General features: G+C 35.8%; 1 protein-coding gene across 3 annotated transcripts in view; it reads left to right on the forward strand.

The window, feature by feature from the left end:
• The window catches only part of CCDC138 (coiled-coil domain containing 138), a 71,462-nt gene extending 52,948 nt beyond the window's left edge, over positions 1 to 18,514 (forward strand). For 2 of the 3 annotated variants that reach the window (XM_033124289.1, XM_033124290.1), the window contains 3 exons: positions 4,825 to 5,001; positions 16,047 to 16,185; positions 18,035 to 18,514. In XM_033124289.1, coding sequence (XP_032980180.1) covers positions 4,825 to 5,001; positions 16,047 to 16,185; positions 18,035 to 18,200 — 482 coding nt within the window. In that variant the 3' untranslated portion in view covers positions 18,201 to 18,514. Of the gene's footprint in view, positions 1 to 4,824; positions 5,002 to 16,046; positions 16,186 to 18,034 lie in introns of those variants that run through there. The other variant, XM_033124291.1, reaches the window with a different exon arrangement.
• The last annotated feature ends 1,712 nt before the right edge of the window (positions 18,515 to 20,226 follow it).

Raw genomic sequence — 20,226 nt, forward strand, 5'->3', positions numbered from 1 at the left:
AGATTTATTGCAAGGAAATAATTCAAAAGGGAAAAAAGTTCAAAGGTGTTCATGTGCCATTTGTAATAATGATAAACGATAAATAACTAACAAACCCACAATTGGAATAGTGAAGGAAATGAAGATTAAATGAGTTCTTGCGTTGTCGCTGGCATTTTTCTAGTTAGGCTCTTGGTTATTTCAAATTCCCCACAATAACATTACAATGTAAATGGTATTGTCATTTTTACAGAAGAGCAAACTGAGGGTCAGGCAAATATTGGGGACCCAGGTCTTTCTTGACCCCAAATAATCATGCCCTTAATAATATCATGAGGAGAGTACAATGTAATATGTCATTAACAATTATAAGTATATAGATGTGGGACTCAATGTGAAAACATTTTAACTAATAAACCCTTCAATATGTACATACTCATTTGATCTATGTAAAGATGACAATTAAAAGGTCATAAGAATTTTATCTGATTTATTTGTTTTAGGGACAACTTCCTTCTTTTTCAATTAAAATATACTCTTTTTCTAAAAATGTGTGCACCTGGGCTAGTTCTACTGCCCTGCCCTACTCAGTACTTAGCCCTGGCCTTCCAACTTGGCCGCGGCAGGGCCTCCCGCAAAAAAGGGCCATTGTGACAGCAACAATATAATGACCAGAGAATGCACCATCAACATTCACAAGCACATCCATGGAGTGAGTTTCAAGAATTGTGCCCCTCGGGCACTCAAAGAGATCTGGAAATTTGCCATGAAGATGGGAAGCCCAGATGTGCGCACTGACACCAGACTCAACACGCTTTCTGGGCCAGAGGCATAAGGAATGTCCCACACCGCATCCGGGTGTGGTTGTCCAGAAAATGCAATGAGGGTGAAGATTGACCAAATAAGCTCTATACATTGGTTACCTACATACCTGTCACCATTTTAAAAAATCTACCAACAGTTAATGTGGATGAGAACTAACTGCTGATAGTTAAAACAAGTTATAAAACTGCCAAAAAAAAAAAGCTTAGCTCTAAATTTATGCAGATTTATATATTTGCAAATGATGAACTTATACTTCAGGCCAAGAGAATGTAGGAAATTACTGCTCAGATAACAGGAAGTTTTGACTTGGTGGTAAGATGGCAGTGTATGAGATCGGACAATTAAGTTTGTAAACTCATCCTAGAAAAAGTGCTACATACCTAATTGCTGAATATCACTATGGTCACCTTCGAAGTACTCCCCTTGGGAAGCTATGCACCAACGCCAGTGCCTCGTCCACCCTTCAAAGCAATTTTGGAACTCTTTTTCTGGAATGGCCATCAGAGCTGTCGTTGTATTACCCTTGATGTCTTGAATGTCATCAAAATATCTTCCTTTCATTATTTCCTTTATCTTTGGCTAAAGAAGGAAGTTATTGGGGGCAAGATCAGGTGAGTAGGGAGGGTGTTCCAATACAGCTATTTGTTTACTGGCTAAAAACTCCCTCACAGACAGTGCCGTGTGAGCTGGTGCATTGTCATGATGCAAGAGCCATGAATTGTTGGTGAAAAGTTCAGGTCGTCTAATTTTCATGCAGCCTTTTCAGCACTTCCAATAATAGTAAACTTGGTTAGTTGTTCGTCAAACAAATTGGTACAAGTTCGTAATGAATAATCCCTTTGATATTAGAAAAAAAAGGTCCGTGACATCGTTGCAACAACTTAGTGAACTTAATTGTCAGACCTCATCATACAGTAAAGAACTTCAGCTCTGGAGTCAAAGACAGCTAAGGTTTGAATTCCAGCCCCATTACTAGCTGTGTGTCATTGGGCAGATCCCTTTTCTGTTTTTCCACCACAAAATACATTTTTTTTAAGATTAAATGAGAATGAAGTTTTAGCGAAGAGTCTGGCATACAGTAAGTTCCTAACAAACTACCTGCTGTCATCATAAACGTCACCATTTATTATTATTTAGCTTCTAAGAGTTGGTTTTACTTGAGATCAGAATTGAGGTCTATTAGACTGCATTACATATCTGTTGTTGCATAATAATCCACTACATCCTTAATTGCTTAAAACAACTTATATTTGCTAGCTCACAAATTCTTTGGGTTGGTAATTTGGGCTCAGCTAATTTGAGCTGGGCTGGGCTCCCCTGTTCTTGATTGGGCTTGCCCACATATCTGGGGTCTCTCTCTGCTTAGTCTCATTTTCAGGCTCAAGCAGGTTAGCTGGGCCTGTTTACTTGGTGTCAGACTGCCCAGCTGGAGACTGGAAGAGGCCTGGCCACTTGAAGCCCAGGCTCTGGCTTCTAACACCCAAGTGTTGTTCTGCAGCATTCTATTGGTTAAAGCCCCAGGATTACGTCACATTCAGAAGTGGGCAGTCCAGTTCACCTTTTGATGGGAATTGCTGCAAAGTTTCTAATTTTTTTTATCTACATATAGACTTAAGTTGTAGAAAACCTGTTTCATGCTGATTAAGATCATCAGATTGACTTTTGATAAAGATTGCAAAGGTTATAATTAAATGTCAGGACATTTTTAAAAGACTCAATAATATGGCGTATACATAGAAAGAAATCAGTTTGGGTACAATTAGTAACTAAAACTTTAAAAAATACTTTTGGAAACTAAATTGCTCTTGTTTTTAGAAAATCTTCACTATTAGGGAAATTAAAATAAGGATATAATTTTTAATTCTCCTTGAAAGATAAGGCCTCTTAAAAAAATAACCAAATACTATTTTCTACACCTGCCCCCCCCAAATTAATAAAGGACAATTTTTTTAAGTTTGCAAACTTGCTATATCATAGCATTCAGCCTGTTTAAATCTCAGATGATGTATTAATAAGTGAAAATTTGTGTCAAATACAGTAGGTGGCACTGTGATAAAAACTTGTTCCTATGAAGAACTGTGTTCAGGAGTCATCTACACTCTTCTACCTGAGTTGTTGCTAAATACAGATAGGTTTTTAAATAAGGCAAGTCTGAACAGAATCTAGCAACTTTGCTTAACCCAAATACACATTTATTTGAAATGTTTTATTAAACTACAAAAATTAAGTACAATAATGTCGCTGTTCCTTGAACTAAATTCTACCAAAAGTAAAAATGGAATGATCCAGAGGCACAGATCTTAATTTCTCAAAATTTTTTTATATGTATTTTAATTTCACTCAGCTTCTCATTCTTAATAAGTAGGGTTCTTAATTACTACATTAGTTTATGTAAGCTGAAATAACAAAGAAGAAATGCAACATGAGGCTGAAGATAGTACATTTTTAATGGGGTGATTCTGTCATATTTTCAAGGCATTCTTTAAACTTCAAAAATCTCAGTAGAAAAATTAACTCACTAGTACTTGAGCAGCATGAACAGTTTTTTATTCCTTTGAGTAATATATTGAAAGTTTTAGAAAACTGGAATATTGTACATTTAAAAGCACAATGTAAAATCGTAAGAGTAGTGATGGATTGTTGGATGTATTGAAGTGTAATGATAGTAAGTATCTGAAGACCTCATTTGCATTGAATCTGGTTAAATCAGTGCTTCTTAATCCTGGTTTTACAAGCTTTCCAATCATCTGTGGACCATCTTTAAGAAAGTTACAGGGATTCTGACCTGGCAGGTGCCATCATAGCATTGGCTTGGTAAAAATCTTGTTGCCATTCTTAATGGCAGATATATCACAAAAAGTAACACACCTGAGCATATCTAGTCTTCCGAAGTTGGCTTCAAGTGGTTAATGTTTTATCTTTATTAGGAGACAGAAATCCTTGTTTAAAACCCATTCAGGGGGCCAGCCCCGTGGCTCAGGCGGTTAGAGCTCCATGCTCCTAACTCCGAAGGCTGCCGGTTCGATTCCCACATGGGCCAGTGGGCTCTCAACCACAAGGTTGCCAGTTCGATTCCTCGACTCCCTCAAGGGATGGTGGGCTCCGCCCCCTGCAACAAAGATTGAACACAGCACCTTGAGCTGAGCTGCCTCCCAGATAGCTCAGTTGGTTGGAGCATGGGCTCTCAACCACAAGGTTGCCAGTTCGATTCTTCGACTCCCTCAAGGGATGGTGGGCTCCGCCCCCTGCAACTAAGATTGAACACGGCACCTTGAGCTGAGCTGCCGCTGAGCTCCCGGATGGCTCAGTTGGTTGGAGTGCATCCTCTCAACCACAAGGTTGCCGCAAGGGATGGTGCGACTGGACCTGGAGCTGAGCTGCGCCCGACACAAATAAGACTGAAAGGACAACTTGAAGCTGAACGGCACCCTCCACAACTAAGATTGAAAGGACAACAACTTGACTTGGAAAAACAGGCCTGGAAGTACACACTGTTCCCCAATAAAAAGTCCTGTTCCCCTTCCCCAATAAAATCTAAAAAAAAAAAACCCATTCAGCAAGTTTGTATAGTTACATTTTGAAATAGGTAAACACTTAGAATGCAGTAACAACAAAAATATAACCTGAGAAGCTATTGTAAAGATTGAAATGCAAATGCTGTTTAAATTTTTGGAAGCATGTGGTAGTTATAATCAAATATGGAAAATAAACATTACTTGTGCTATTTACTATTAAATATCAATTATTTTCTTTCTTGGTATAAAAAATGCGGTTTATTGTTACTTCAATGGTAAGTATGAAAATTCTGAATAAATCATAATGTAAGTCCTCTTCTCCCATTAGAGTTCTAACAAATTATTTAGTGGGGGGGAATATCTAGTTAGCCTTTACTCTCTGGTCATGTAATTTTTGCTTCTCTTATGAATTTGTTAAAATGACAGCATTCCCTTTGTACCTTCTGTTTCTGGTTACCAGCTAGATAGCTGATAATGGAAATTGATTTTACATATTGTTTTTCAGCTGACTACCTGGCTCAGGCATTTGATTCTCTTTGTTTGGACTTGAAGACTGATGAAGGGAAAGTCTTGTTTTTGGAGTACCAAGCTGTTCCAGTAATATTAAATCATTTAAGAATCTCCAGTAAAGGACTCCTATCCAATGTCATTGATAGTTTGCTTCAGATGACAGTGGAATCTAGTAAGTTTTAAAGTTTATATACACAAAGAAATGACAATGGGATGATTTTTTTCATCTGTCCTGAATGCATAATTCTACATATCAGACACCGTTACTTTTTATAATATGAATGCTTAAAATATTTTTGACCATTGTATAATAGAGTCATTAATAACATCACTAAGTTATAAAACCCAACTCTTTGTGAAAATTTTCACTAACTTAGCACAATTTCCAGTAGTCACCTCAGTTATGTGGATACACTCTGCAAATGTTCCTCATATATTCAAGCTTCTTTCCTTGTTGTCTAAATCATTCAGACAGATCTATTCTTATATTCCCTGTTTGCCCAGGGGGAGTGAGATCATCAAATGTGTCCACCTAAAGTAAGAATAATGACAAATACATATTCCTATTGTTGCCTCTTCATTTTACTGTTTTATTGGAGGCTACTCTTATATTCATATTTATAATATTTTGTAGTTTGTGGGGTATTTTGTGTTTTTTTTTTGGTTTTTATATTGTTATAACAAGTTCATTTAACATGTTATTGGTGGTTCCTCCCTTAGGCCAGATATGTATAGGGATGCTGAGCATAAATGTTTTCATTGGCTTTGGTTGTCTTTGCTCTTTGAATCTCAAGTAACCCCCTTGACTTGTAACAAGCAGCTATTTTGCTTCAGTGATTCTTTTTCACCTGTATTTTTTCCTCTTCCCTTTTCCTCTTCCCTCTATAGCACTTCTAAAAGTAAAATGTTTATGCCTTCTAGAAGGTGAAAACTAAAAATAGAAAGCCATTGTTCAGTGTGGTAGTAAGCAGTCTGTGTACGTGGTGCTACTTGCTGGTGAATCCCTAATGACTGGGTGCATGTACTTCTAACTAGGTGCATTCGGTATATGGTGTCACATTTTCAATTCACTTTTATATACAGTCTCGTTTTTCCTTTACAACATCCCTCTGAAGGAAGGAGGCTTGGTAGAAAAACTGAGGCCTAGGAAAATTAGGTAATTTGTCCATGGATTTTACAGCTATACAGAGATAGAACTCAGACTTGAAAGCAGGTCTCTGATTCTAGATGTAAAGTGCGTTCTACCACATAGCACCGTGATTAGGTTTTCCAGGTTTGTTTTTTTGTCTCCTGCCCTAAAATGTCGAATTTTCACTGACACATTTTGTTAATATTTTTAGCCATTTGTAATTGTTAAGTTATTGGACTTAAAGTTAGGGAACTAGCTACCTAAATAAGTAGTCTTGGGATTTTGTATCTTAATGTACTAACTTAGGGTGTAGAGCAAAAAGTGAAAAATTAGTAAACGGAGACAGAGACCCAAGATGACTTGTTTAAGTGGATAGATTTCCAACTAGTGTCACAGGATTTTGTTTTTAATGAGGTAAACAAAAATCCTACCAGAGGCAAATGTCTATTCATCAGAAACAAATCTGTCGGAGTATGTCTGACAGAGACGAAATCTTACAGTGAAAGGAAAACTAAAATGTTATCAAATAGTGGAACTACTTGGGTGCAATGACTTTGTGGCACTGTAACATTTGGAGAAATAGATTAGATTAGTCATCAGGTAGTCAACAGGTACTCAGGCCACTCACATTTGTTTATCTTTGTTTAAGTTATGCTCAAATCCAAGGTTATCGTTTCTTAAATTAATTAAAGGTATTTCTAATGTTGATTGCTAGAAAGCCATATTGCTTTCAGTGATGGGAAACTTTTGGAAGATCCGAAATGGGTGGATCTTTCACGATGTTTAATTTATTTTCTTGACATATTTTCCATTTTTAATAGAAATCCATTCCTGGTGTTAGCCAACAAAATTTGTTAAAGGGATAAATGAATGATAAGATTAAAATGTAGCAAATACTTTTCTGGCTATTGGTTTTATGTTTTGTTTTTTTCTAGATTTGAGATGTGAACCTCATTTTACCACATACATGCCAATTTTCACATGCCATTTTTTTTTTAAATTCATAGGAAAAAGTTGGAAAAGAAGTCTTGATAGAATTGATTTGCAGATGTCTTATGTCACTCATCTAATGTACATTAGTGGCCAGCCATGTGTGAGGTGCCAGGTTTCAAGGTTTGTGTTTACAGTGCTCTGCTGAGCCTTGGGGCTTCCTCTGAAGCCCATTTGGGATTTCGGAGCAAGGAGTTGGGAGGAGATGTCAGTGATCTGAGACCCGGGATTATCCAGGGTGCCTAGGACAGGTTAAGTGGGAGATGAGTGCAGAAACAGTGTTTAGAAACCTGTGTAGTAATTTAACAGTTATTTCATGTCTATTAAATCCAATAATAATATAAAACATTTGGACTTACATTTTGTATATTTGTTGTATTTCATTTTCTAATGTTTTTTCATGGTCTTATGAAAGATAAACTGAGACACATTAAATTTTGAAAAGTTTATTTGAGCAAACAATTTGAATGGAGCAGCACCAAAACTGAAAATGGTTAGGGGTGCTCCGTGAGTGGTGCCTAGGACAGAGGTTTTTATAGCAAAACAAAGCAAAGAAGTTAATTGGCTGTAACGTAAATATTTGCCTTATTTTGGAAAATTTAATTATTTGGCTGTTACGATAGTTGTTACTTGAGTTTTATTTTTTTCAGATTGAAGAAAATCTAGTTGACTGATTAGTTGTTTTTTGATTTTTGTTTTCTAAGATTCAAGTGCATTGATTCTGGCTTAGGTTTTGGTTTGTTGAGGTAGGTAGGATATGCTAGCTACCAAAGGCACTAGAGCTACCCCAGACTACCAGCCTCCTTGTTTAACTGTTTTAACAGTATTTTGTAAAAGTATGCTGGATTGGAAATTTTAAAAGATTGGTCCTTGGTTTGAGAAGCAATAGGACACTCCATCTCTATGGAGACTTCATATTAAGCTCTGTTATATAGTGAGTTCTCCTGCAAGAGATTTTTCTTCTTCCCTTCTGCTCTTCCTCCAGATTCATCTTTTTTGGATATGAGAAATGTTATTAGCTGCATAGGTATTTTTTTTTTTGAAAGCTGCTAAAATGCATTTTTTTTTAAGGGTAGTTAAGATCTGCATATTGGTAACATACCTATTATGAACACAATATTTATTTTTAGAGTGAGGGATTCTGATTATATCTGTTTGGGGCGTGAGTGTATATTATATAAGAACTACTTAGTAGTGTTGCTTTCAGAAAATTACTTTGTGGTTTCTTTTCCCTGTCGTGGTTGAGAGCTATTACTCACCTGTCTGGATTTAGCTGTGTGAGAACTTGAGTCTTATTTTATTTCAAAGAATCCTGTCCTTTTCTTTTCAGACTTAATTTAAATAGAGGGATTTAAGTTTGTATTTGTATTATTTTATTTTCTTTTGTGGCCTAGAATCTGCCTTGTCTAAGGTAACATGCTATTGTTTAACTCTTGGAAGGCAGTAATGTATTTGAGTTCATTTTGCAAACCTTGTTTTTTTAAGTAAAGTTTATTTTCGTTATAAAAATAATAGAAATTTGGAATACTACAAAGCCGGGGGAAAAGATTCTTACCATTAAAAGATATGTATATTTACTTCCTATGAATATTACTTTCTATCTTTTTTCTATGAATAGTTTTCATGATGTCAGGTTTTTCTTCTCTTTTTTAAACATGGTTAGGTCTTAGTGTTATTGGGAATGACGTTGTACCTTGGCTCTTTGTCTTCTTGAAGGAAAGAATTCAGTTTAGAGACAGAGTTTGTGCAGGCACAGAACAGCAAGTACACTCCGAGTCACGGAGCAGGCCAACCCAAGAAAGGGAAGCAGCCTCTCCTTACCTTGTGTGAGAGTTTTTATTTCTATGAGTGGAATTGTCTCCCCCTCTGTCTCTCCAGTACCGCTCATTCTCCCAGCTGGCATGCCTTGTACTCCCTCCCTTCTCGCTCCCAAGGCTGTCTGAGCTCCTTACAGTGGCCCTGAGAAGCAGGGTGTATATTCTGACAAGCAGAATAGTTTCCCTCTCGCTAGCTTCTAATAATACATCCCCTTGATTTAGGGGCATATGTGAGCCTGGAATCCTGCTGGGCTAGTAAGGAGCTGGTGCCCTAGGTGATGGCGGCTGTAAGGGGTCTTGACCTAAGTAGGAGCTGCAGCAGGGGGCTTTCTAACGGGAGCTGGGCTTCTCTTCCTGCTCATTTCTATCTACCTACCCTATCACTAGTGTATATACAGTTGCATCAGTCTATGTGTATCTGTCAATATTAAAATACAAGAAAATGTTAGGACATTTTGCAAAGAAATATACTTGAGTTCTGTTTAAATTATCTCTGAATATGGGTAAGAAAATTGAGTAAAGTTAAAGATGGCAAAAAATCATCAAATACTTTAGACTATGCTACATACATTAAACTTTTTCTATAGATCTAGAACTTATTTGTGAACATATATATCCTTATTAGACTATGCTACATACATTAAACTTTTTCTATAGATCTAGAACTTATTTGTGAACATATATATCCTTATTAGACTATGCTACATACATTAAACTTTTTCTATAGATCTAGAACTTGTTTGTGAACATATATATCCTTATTTCTTAGTTTGGTGCAGCTGTTAATCTTTAGTTGGCAGTTAATTCTTGATTTGGGCAACATTTCTTGCCTTCTTGCTATTTTTAATTTATTCTCTCATTCTATTATGTTTTTAGTATTAGGGAGATTAAAGCAAAGATAATTTCATTGAAACAATAAATATATTTCCAACAAAGCGCCAACCTAATATACACACACGCATGTTTCTAGTCATAGATCCTACATACATGCAACCTGTTCTTTTATTTAAAAGTTTTCACATGAAAGAATGTTCTCTAGATTTCCGGTCAAGATGGCAGAGTAGATAAACTCTGTGCTGGCCTCCTTTCTTGACCACATCATAGTTAACAACTAAACTACAGAACAGCCATCATTGAGAATCGCCTGAAGTCTAGCTGGACAGAAGTCCTACAACTTAGAATCTACAGAAGAAGCCACTTTGAAACTGGGGGGAAAAAAGTATTATTTAAATGTTAAAAAAAAAAAAATGTTCTCTATAAGGAAACATAGTGGGAAGATTTATTTTTACTAACTGAAGAATACAGAACACATAATATTTTTTAAAGTTTAGGAGAAGTTAACACTCCTCTTAATTCCACCACCTTAATATTGCCTAAAATACAAGGTCTGACAATTAAGTTCACGAACTTATCCTAGAAAAAGTGCTACATATCTCATTGCTGTATATCACTACAGTCACCTTTGAAGTACTCCCCTTGGGAAACTATGCACCGACGCCAGTGCCTAGTCCACCCTTCAAATCAATTTTGGAACTCTTTTTCTGGAATGGCCATCAGAGCTGTTGTCATATTACCCTTGATGTCTTGAATGTCATCAAAATGTCTTCCTTTCAATATTTCCTTTATTTTCGGGTAAAGAAAGAAGTCATTGGGGGCCAGATCAGGTGAGTAGGGAGGGTGTTCCAATGCAGTTATTTGTTTACTGGCTAAAAACTCCCTCACAGACAGTGCCGTGTGAGCTGGTGCATTGTCATGGTGCAAGAGCCATGAATTGTTGGCGAAAAGTTCAGGTCGTCTAACTTTTTCACACAGCCTTTTCAGCACTTCCAAATAGTGAACTAGGTTAACTGTTTGTCCAGTTGGTACAAATTCATAATGAATAATTCCTCTGATATCAAAAAAGGTTAACAACATTGTTGCAACAAGTTCACGAACTTAATTGTCCTATCTCATACATATTTTTTATATGGTTGCAATCATATGCAGTGTGACAGTTAAGTTCGTGAACTTGCCACCGTGTGCTTACATTGGCAGCACTGTACAAACAGTTCAGTAAGGTATATCAGTGTCTCACAGCTTTGTTCGTGTCGACGTGTGGTGGTGTCTTGCCGAGTGGTGGTCATTATTGTTGTGTGTGTTTGTGTGCCTTCGCGAGACTGTCTAAGCTTGAATTAGAGTAACGAACAAACATTAAATTTCTTGTTAAACTTAGCAAGAGTGGAAGTGAAATCAGGGACATGTCAGTCCAAGTTTATTGGGATAATGCCATGAAGAAAACAGCAGTGTACAAATGGGTTAAACATTTTTCTGAGGGGAGAGAGCATGTCACTGGTGAAGAGAGGTCAGGGTGGCCAGTAACGTGCAGAACTGACGAAAACATTGCCAAAATTTGTCAAATTATGTGTCAGAATCGTCAGCTGACTGTGAAAAGCATAGCAGATTAAGTAAACATTGATAGAGAAACAGGCACATATTAACTGAAAATCTTGGCATAAGAAATCTTCACAAATCTCGTGTGCAAAAATGGTCCTGAAGGGGCTCACTGATGAACAAAAGCAAAAGAGAGTCAAAGTTTGCCAAGACCTTTTGGAAAGGCAAGATGATGTTTTGGGCCATGTTATTACTGTTGATGAAACCTGGGTGGAACCAATACGACCCTGAAACAAAGCGTCAAAGTGCTCAGTGGAAGTCAGCCAGTTCTCCAGGACCAAAAAAGTTCCGTCAGTCCAAATCTAGAGTCAAAACAATGTTGCTAATCTTTTTTGATATCAGAGGGACTATTCATTATGAATTTGTACCAACTGGACAAACAGTTAACCAAGTTTACTATTTGGAAGTGCTGAAAAGGCTGCGTGAAAAAGTTAGACGAAAACGACCTGAACTTTTCACCAACAATTCATGGCTTTTGCATCACGACACTGCACCAGCTCACACGACACTGTATGGGAGGGCGTTTTTAGCCAGTAAATAAATAACTGCATTGGAATACTCTCCCTACTCACCTGATCTGGCCCCCAATGACTTCTTTCTTTACCCGAAGATAAAGGAAATATTGAAAGGAAGACATTCTGATGACATTCAAGACATCAAGGGTAATCCGACGACAGCTCTGATGGCCATTCCAGAAAAAGAGTTCCAAAATTGCTTTGAAGGACTAGGTGCTGGTGTCAGTGCATAGCTTCCCAAGGGGGGTACTTCTAAGGTGACCGCAGTGATATTCAGCAATGAGGTATGCAGCACTTTTTCTAGGATGAGTTCACAAACTTAATTGTCAGACCTTGTTTGTTTTTTTTTCCTCTCTGTAGTCAGTGAGTATAGTGATGACATGCTTTGTTAGACTCTCAGGGCTGTATTCTCATTTCTGAGATATACCTAAAATGTCTTGTTTGGGTTCACTTCACCTAATTCAGAATGTGGAGGGTGTGAGTATTTATTTCCATGGAGAAATTCTTTTGGGTTCAGACTGGCTCTCCAGTGCAGTGTGTGCTCTGGAACATTATTTTCAAATTACTTCCTGACAACCTCTGTCTGTTTCCCATCAGAAGAGTGAAAAGGTAACATGGTTAGTTTGCCCTCTTCACGTTGGGTGGGATAGTCATGAGAATTCCCAAGATTTTGTTAACTTCTCCAGTGTATCTCATAGAAGAAGCATTGTTAAGGTGTGCTAGGACACTGGCCATACTTCTCTTCTCCACCCTAGAGTTTTGTGTTTTGTATCCTAGGCCATTTGCCACCAGTTTTTAAGGTTCATAACATTGACTCGTGACTCTTTCTGTTTCCCTCTGGTTGTACTTTGCTTGGTTGGTTGGGGTTTGTTTGCTGTTTTTTTGGTTTGTTTTACAATTTTTGATTCATAAGACTAGCTTTTCATGGAGAGAAATTCTCTTAAGCCTTTTTATCTCTCCATTTTAATGTAGAAATCAGTGAAGACATGCTAGGCAATTTTTCCATAGTTACATGAATTTTAGAAGAGAAATCGCCTGGCCTATTAGGTCTTCAGTTTTTTCTCCCTCTCTTGTAGTAGCCATGTTTATTCAAATTAAAATTCTTCTAAGCTTTAAAAAATGTTATTGATTTGAATATCATAGTATTGGAAAAATGCTAAAACTACAATGTTTATAGTTAAACCTAACCTAATGCATATAAGAATCCCAAAATTTCCTTTCTCCTCTATTTCATGTCTGTCTCACAGGTTTAAAAGAGAGATTGGAAATCAAGCCAGTGAACCTCTTTTATGTCTAAAAGAATTTTATAAGCCTCACCTTTTAAATATGCTGATATATTAAAGTCTTTGGATGGCCTTGGCTTTTTTCCATTACAGAGGTCATAAAAGAAGTGCACTTTTATTTGGCAATGTTGACTTGCGGATTTTTGTTATAAACCTTAAATGTGTGTTTTATTCATGCCAAGACCTGATTTAAATATAAAGTATAGTACAATAAAGGAAGATACACTGTCTTTCACACTTTGACAATAAACAAACAACCATCATAATTTTCTTGGTTAGTTTTTAGGTTTTTAAATGGAAAATACCGACATTGTAGATTGTAGGTATGTTAAGAACCCTCAGTGATCCTTCTTGTCATGATTTATGATTGTTCTTTACACTTTGATTTAAATTCTGTTAGTCACATAATAGTTAACTTTCTTGTTCAGAGTTGATATGAACCATGTCTCAGGATCTGAAATAAGAAAACTGTGTACAGTTGTCTAATGAAGGTGCTTGAAATTTCAATCATTGTATTTTAATGCTATTTGTAGGTTATGTAACAGTTGTAACCGAAGTTTTCATTCTTTTAATTTTTAATTAAAAATATTTTTTAAATTACAGTTGACATTCAATATTATATTAGTTCAGGTGTACAACATAGTGGTTAGACATTTATATAATTAAATTTTCATACTTTAAGAAGATTCTCTGTAACTGAGATTGAGACACACACACACACACACACACACACACACACAGTCATATACATATGATTTGCTGAACTAAGTCTAGACCATACTTGGGTTAGACTGCTGTGGGGAAAATACTGTTTTTTTCTCCTACTTTTTACATGGTTACATGCAAAGGACACACAATCATTGTCTCTAGTGCTCCATTGCTATAATAGAATGTGCCACCTTTTATTTTCTTTTATCAGAACATTCCTCTGACTTTTTTTGGATTTTGTTGATTTCATTACTTAATACAGTAAGTTCTCACTTTACATCATTGTCAATAGGTTCTGACTTTAAACAATGTATAATGAAACCAATTTTACTACAGGCTAATTGATATAAACAAGAGTTAAGTTCCTTTGGTATCTCATCAACTTTATAATGAAGTGACTTTGAATGAAACCGTGTTGAGGACCTGCTGTACTTTATTTTACTCAGTATACTATCAAGATACTGTGGTATAGTCTTTCAAACTGTGTTTATGGATTCAAAAAGAATGAAGAATGCAAAGCTATCATATTTTTATGTCTTTTATAGCTATTAACTTTATCTGTATTTAAAATAAAGTCCTGTATATTCATTGCGGGAGCTTCTGAGTTTTATAGAGGAATTTAACTATTTTAAAGGCCATGATTTTTGTATAATTTTTGTTTCTGTTCCCTAATTCCCTAATTAGCGATAATAGTGATTTATACCTTAAAAATATTTTTTTATACATTATTTTGTTCAACTCTTAACAGCCTTAACAGAGCTTTCAGTTTTCACTATTACAAACTTTACGGTGGTCCTTATTTATAAACCTTTGCATACGTCTCTATCAGACACATTCTTAGAGGCAGAATTGCTGAATCAAAGGCTATATACACTCTTAAGGCTTTTTTTTCTTTTTCTTTTTTTAAAGATTTTTATCGGGGAAGGGGAACAGGACTTTATTGGGGAATAATAGTGTGTACTTCCAGGACTTTTTTCCAAGTCAAGTTGTCCTTTCAGTCTTAGTTGTGGAGGGCGCAGCTCAGCTCCAGGTCCAGTTGCAGTTGCTAGTTGCAGGGGGCACAGCCCACCATCCCTTGCGGGAGTGGAAACCGGCAACCTTGTGGTTGAGAGGACGCGCTCCAACTAGCTGAGCCATCCGGGAGCTCAGCAGCAGCTCAGCTCAAGGTGCCCTGTTCAATTTTAGTTGCAGGGGACGCTGCCCACCATCCCTTCCGGGAGTCGAGGAATCAAACTGTCAACCTCGTGGTTGAGAGCCTGTGCTCCAACCAACTGAGCCAGGTGCCGTGTTCAATCTTAGTTGCAGGGGGCCGCCTGCCAACCATCCCTTGCGGGACTTGAGGAATTGAACTGGCAACCTCGTGGTAGAGAGCCCACTGGCACATGTGGGAATCGAACCGGCAGCCTTCGGAGTTAGGAGCACGGAGCTCTAACCGCCTGAGCCACGGGGCCAGCCAACACTCTTAAGGCTTTTGATGCAATTTGCCAAATCCAATGATTTTATTCCTACTAAGGTTGAATATTTTTACTGTATTCTATTGTTTGTACCATTTGCTCATTACTAAAAATATTAGGTCCATCTTTTTTTAATTAATTTATAAGAGTTCTTTTTCTAGTACTCATATCAATCTTTTGGCAAATAAATTACAAAGGTACTCTCCCGCAAGTTTGTTATTTCCCTTTTGTTTTGCTTTATTTTGTTTTTCAGAGCTTTTGCCTTTTAATTTACAAAATTTCTTTTACATAGATATTTAAAATTTTTATTTTGTAAAATTTTTCATTCTTTTATGAATCTTTTTTCCTTTTTGCTTTTATACTTAAAAAGTTATTTCCTATCCAGTGAGTATGTAAATTGTCATTAACAGTCAAATGAAATTCTTTAATTTAGGGTTTTAAAAAAATTTTACTGGGGTGGCTGGTTAGCTCAGTTGGTCAGAACGTGGTGCTAATAACACCAAGGTTGCCCTCCTTAAAAAAAACAAAAATTTTACTACCCCAACAAAATTTCTAATTGCTAATTATTTACTCAGCCTGCTGTTGCAAACTTACTGAAGAAATAACTTTTCCCCTTTCTGTTAAATACGGGATTTCTGATAAATTCTGCCTAATAGAAATTTGATATTAGGGAAAATAATCTTATCTTTGGTATGTATGCATTGTTCAACAAGAGCCAGTGAATATTTTAATTTTTCAAATGTTGATATTTCAAATGATGAAATGATGATATAAAAAGAATGAAAATCAAATCAGTAATTATAAATACCCCACATAATTTTGGTTTTATTTTATTTTTAATTTCTTTTTTAGCTACTCCCTAACATAAAGCATTGGTGATTTATTTTGCAGAATCCTTGCAGCCTTTCCTGGAAGCCTGTAGCAACACTTTATTTTTTCGTACTTGCTCTGTGCTGCTTCGAACCCCTAAGCTTGATCTTCAAATACTAGAAAAGCTCAGTATTATTCTACAGAAACTTTCTAAAATCAAGTAAGAATTTCTTATTTCTAACATTTTTTTTATTGAAAGATATCTTATTGTGATCACTTAGACCTTTCTAAATCCTCTACTAGTTCAACTTTGACTATTAAAGCAAATTTCCAATAAACCTGTGGAACACTAAGATTCATAAATATTAATGCTTATATAAGATCACATACTTAGTGACAGAGTAGAATTAGAGTTTTAATCTTAGAATGATTTGTTTCTGTAGTTGATTTCTGCTAATTGAACTTTAAGTACCACCAACAGAGTATATAAAACTTAAGAGCGAATTTTTAGCAACCAAGTGATAGTATCAGAACAAATTATTGCATACTGGTATTCTGTAATGCCACAGGTGAAAATAAAAAAGATAGTAAAAGTATATTTTGCAGATTCTTATTGATGTAATGAAGTTAATTTAGGGAATGAGAATAAAACAGGCAGAAAAGATTTTAAATAATGTTAGTAACTGGATTTATTTTAGGAAACTATTATGGGCTTGCTGTGGCCACTAATTTGGATTTTGTTGTAAGAATCGAAGGCTTTTTTTTTTTAATTTCCTCTTTTTTCCCTCATGCAAACATTGGTATAACCATTTTTAAAATTATAAATAAAAGACAGGTTTTAAGCTACGTTTTTCTTGAATCTTGGTATAGCATAGTGTTTCTTTTGAGGCAAATCTGAATACCTTCTATCTCATTTTTGTAACAGTAAAATTATGATTTTGGTTCAGCTCCTCTGCACCCTCCCTTCCCCCTCACCTACGATTTCCATGGTAGTGAACTTATATATTGTACCAGGCCTCATTATACTTGAATAGTAAACATAATGCATCTTCAAATTATTTGTAGATATGTGATAGTGGGTCCATATGTTCTGTTTGGTGCCTACTACACCGTACCACACCACAGTAAATTATTAATTGTTAAATTGTAACTTCATAATCAGCTCACCAAATTATTAGTTTTCATGTGGTATCAGTTAACTTACCAACTCATTGTCTTCCCTTTCTTGCAGACTGCATGTACCATGTTTGTCTAGATTTGTAGTCAGTAAATTCTCAATAAGGCCTATTGTAGTTTACTTGTGGTGCCATGAAACTGCAATTACATTATTTAGGTTTAATTCTTGCTTAGGTCTCAATGCATGGGATTTTTAAAAAATAGTCCCAAAGTGCAAGTGTATCCTTGGGCCAAAGTGTTTTAACTGTCTGTGATGTGTTTGATAGCTTATGTTCATTTCAGATTTAGATAAAGAACTAGAGCAAAGCTTGAACAAGAGGCTTAGGAATAGTTGATGCTCGAGGAATCTTAAAGTAAATCTTTAAAATCACAAAGATGTTAAATCCTTTTGTATTAAATGGGTGGTTACATGCAGTTATATGAATTTCTCTCAAGATGTAAGTATATATAGACAAAGAAATAAGAAATATGTAATAAGATATAATTCTAATTGATAATGAAATTAGTGACTGGTTGTTAGAAGGAGGATGGTTAAAAAGGTATTTTGGAGCTAAGGCAAAAGGTAAACCAATATTCTGCTACTTTAAAAAGCCCAGCTTAACTAAAATAAGATGATCAAGTATTTGACTCTTTATAGCTGTGAGGAAAAGCAATTCTGAAGTATTGTAATAGTGAATATGGTACAGTTTTCAGGATTATAAAAGTTTATTTTTTCCCTGAATACTTTTCCACTTTAGGTCTATCTCATAAGCCTCTTTTGAAAATAGTTACCTATTTTCTTCACTAAAAACACATGCCATTTTCCCACTTTACACATAAGTTATCTCTCAGTGTGTCATCACAGATCAACTCTCTGTGTGTGTAATTAAATTAATGTACTCATTCTCTTATAGGAGTAATAAGAAGCTCTTTGAACTTTTTACAATTCACCTGATGCTTCAAGAAATACAAAGGACGACACATCCAGAACATGCCTTTCTCTGCATTAACCTCAATTCAACTCTGTTCAATTTGGGTTTAACAAAATGCAACTCTGTGGCCTCCAATGCAAGCCATTAGCCTGCCTTATTATTGTTTTATGTATATTATATATGTGTTGCTTATTTGTAAGACTGCAGAAATCATCAAAGTAACTAAAAAGTTATCAAGTAAAGTTTTCAGTAGCATCATTTATCATGAAAAATAAAATAGAATTTATTTTTCACTTTAAAATTGAAATCTATAGAAGCTCTGGAATTTTTGGAGTGTTACAGTTCAACTAAGGTAATACTAATGTGCAAGATGGAATTTCTAGAATCAATGACACGGGTTACTTTTTGTAAAAATGTGTTAGAAAAATTCTTAAAATTATGTGATTATTTGGAATAAAATTGGTGTTTATGTGGGTACAGGGCTAGATCATGTTGTCATTCTGTTTTCTTAACATATTAGAAATCTCTGCTTTTAGAAGCAAAAGGACGTATTTTTTAACTACCATCTTTGTATCATTACTTTTCTATATATCCTAGATTCACAAATAGATTTTTTTTTTTTTTAAGATTTTATTGGGGAAGGGGAACAGGACTTTACTGGGGAACAGTGTGTACTTCCAGGACTTTTCCAAGTCAAGTTGTTGTCCTTTCAATCTTAGTTGTGGAGGGCGCAGCTCAGCTCCAGGTCCAGTTGCTGTTATTAGTTGCAGGGGGCACAGCCCACCATCCCTTACGGGAGTTGTGAACCAGCAACCTTGTGGTTGAAAGCCCCGCGCTCCAACCAGCTGAGCCATCTGGCCAGCCAGGAGCTCAGTGGCAGCTCATTGACTTCATTCTAGTTGCAGAGAGCGCAGCTCACTGGCCCATGTGGGAATCGAACCGGCAGCCCTGTTGCCCAGAGCTTGCACTCTAACCAACTGAGCCACCCGTCCACCCACGAATAGATTTTTTTTATTGGTGCTGTTCAGAGTACATTAGAGAAAGAATTTTTGTTTTTTCTAGTTTTATTTTTTCCAATAATTATTGCCAAAGTGCATACATACAACTTAAAAAATTTTTTACACTGAAGAATAAACAAATATCATAGTCCCAACATATAGAGATACCTCTTGTTATAGCCAAATATGAGTGAAGTATCCAGAAACAAAAAAATTCTATCGATACTTTAGAAAATAGAGTCAATGTTACGAGAACAAAAGAGCAGCTCTCTCAGAACACCAAGTACCTAGAGATGGTACCAATAAGAGAATGGTTGCCAGATGGTATAACAGAGTGGCACTTCAGCATGGGGTATTTAATGTTTCTGCGGAGAATAGAACAAATAAAGCAGAAACATTATTCAAAGATATATCTGAATAAAAGATTTTGGGGGCTAAGGAAAGATCTGCATGTACTGAAAGAGCTCTTCATGTTCCTGAAAAATCAGTGAGAAACGGACTCCATAATTAGGTATATCCTGTAATTTAGATACATTACAATTATAATTTAATTATAAGTATTATAAGATTAAAGGCAAAAACAAACAAAAGCCAGTTACCTACAAGAGAAGAAAAATGAAGCTAGCCTCATACAATGCCAGAAGTTGATAGGGAACCATCCCCTCAGCTTTTGAGAGGGAAAAGTTTAATCCAAGAATTTAAACCTAGTGAAGATGTCTTTCATAAGGTGAAGACAATGGAAAGAGGTTTTCAGATATGTAAGTGTTCGTAAATTATATCACTTACGTGCTATTTTTAAGAAAAGTACTTAGATTATTCTAACCAATTTAGAGATGAAGTAAAATTGCGTTTATTAAATCAACCTCATTCCAAAAGACTAATGAACACTGAAATCACTTAAACATAAATACATTGAAATAATTGTGGTAAATCTGTTTTTAAAATGAAGTGAAACATTAAATTCTTCAAAAGGAAAATAATGGGGAAAGGAATAATTTATTAGTATTTGGGTACGACTATATTAACCAATGTTAAAACCTGCGTATTAATGGGACCCTGAGGTTGGAGGAGATGGAGGAGCTAGTAAAGAGATGGAGGAGCTAGTAAAAAGTTTTGTACATTTTCATCAGAAATAGAGTCAGAATGTTCCATTTCAATATTAACTTTGACAATTAG

Source organism: Rhinolophus ferrumequinum, chromosome 13 (assembly GCF_004115265.2).
Source record: "Rhinolophus ferrumequinum isolate MPI-CBG mRhiFer1 chromosome 13, mRhiFer1_v1.p, whole genome shotgun sequence".
In the NCBI taxonomy this organism is placed as follows: Eukaryota; Metazoa; Chordata; class Mammalia; order Chiroptera; family Rhinolophidae; genus Rhinolophus; species Rhinolophus ferrumequinum.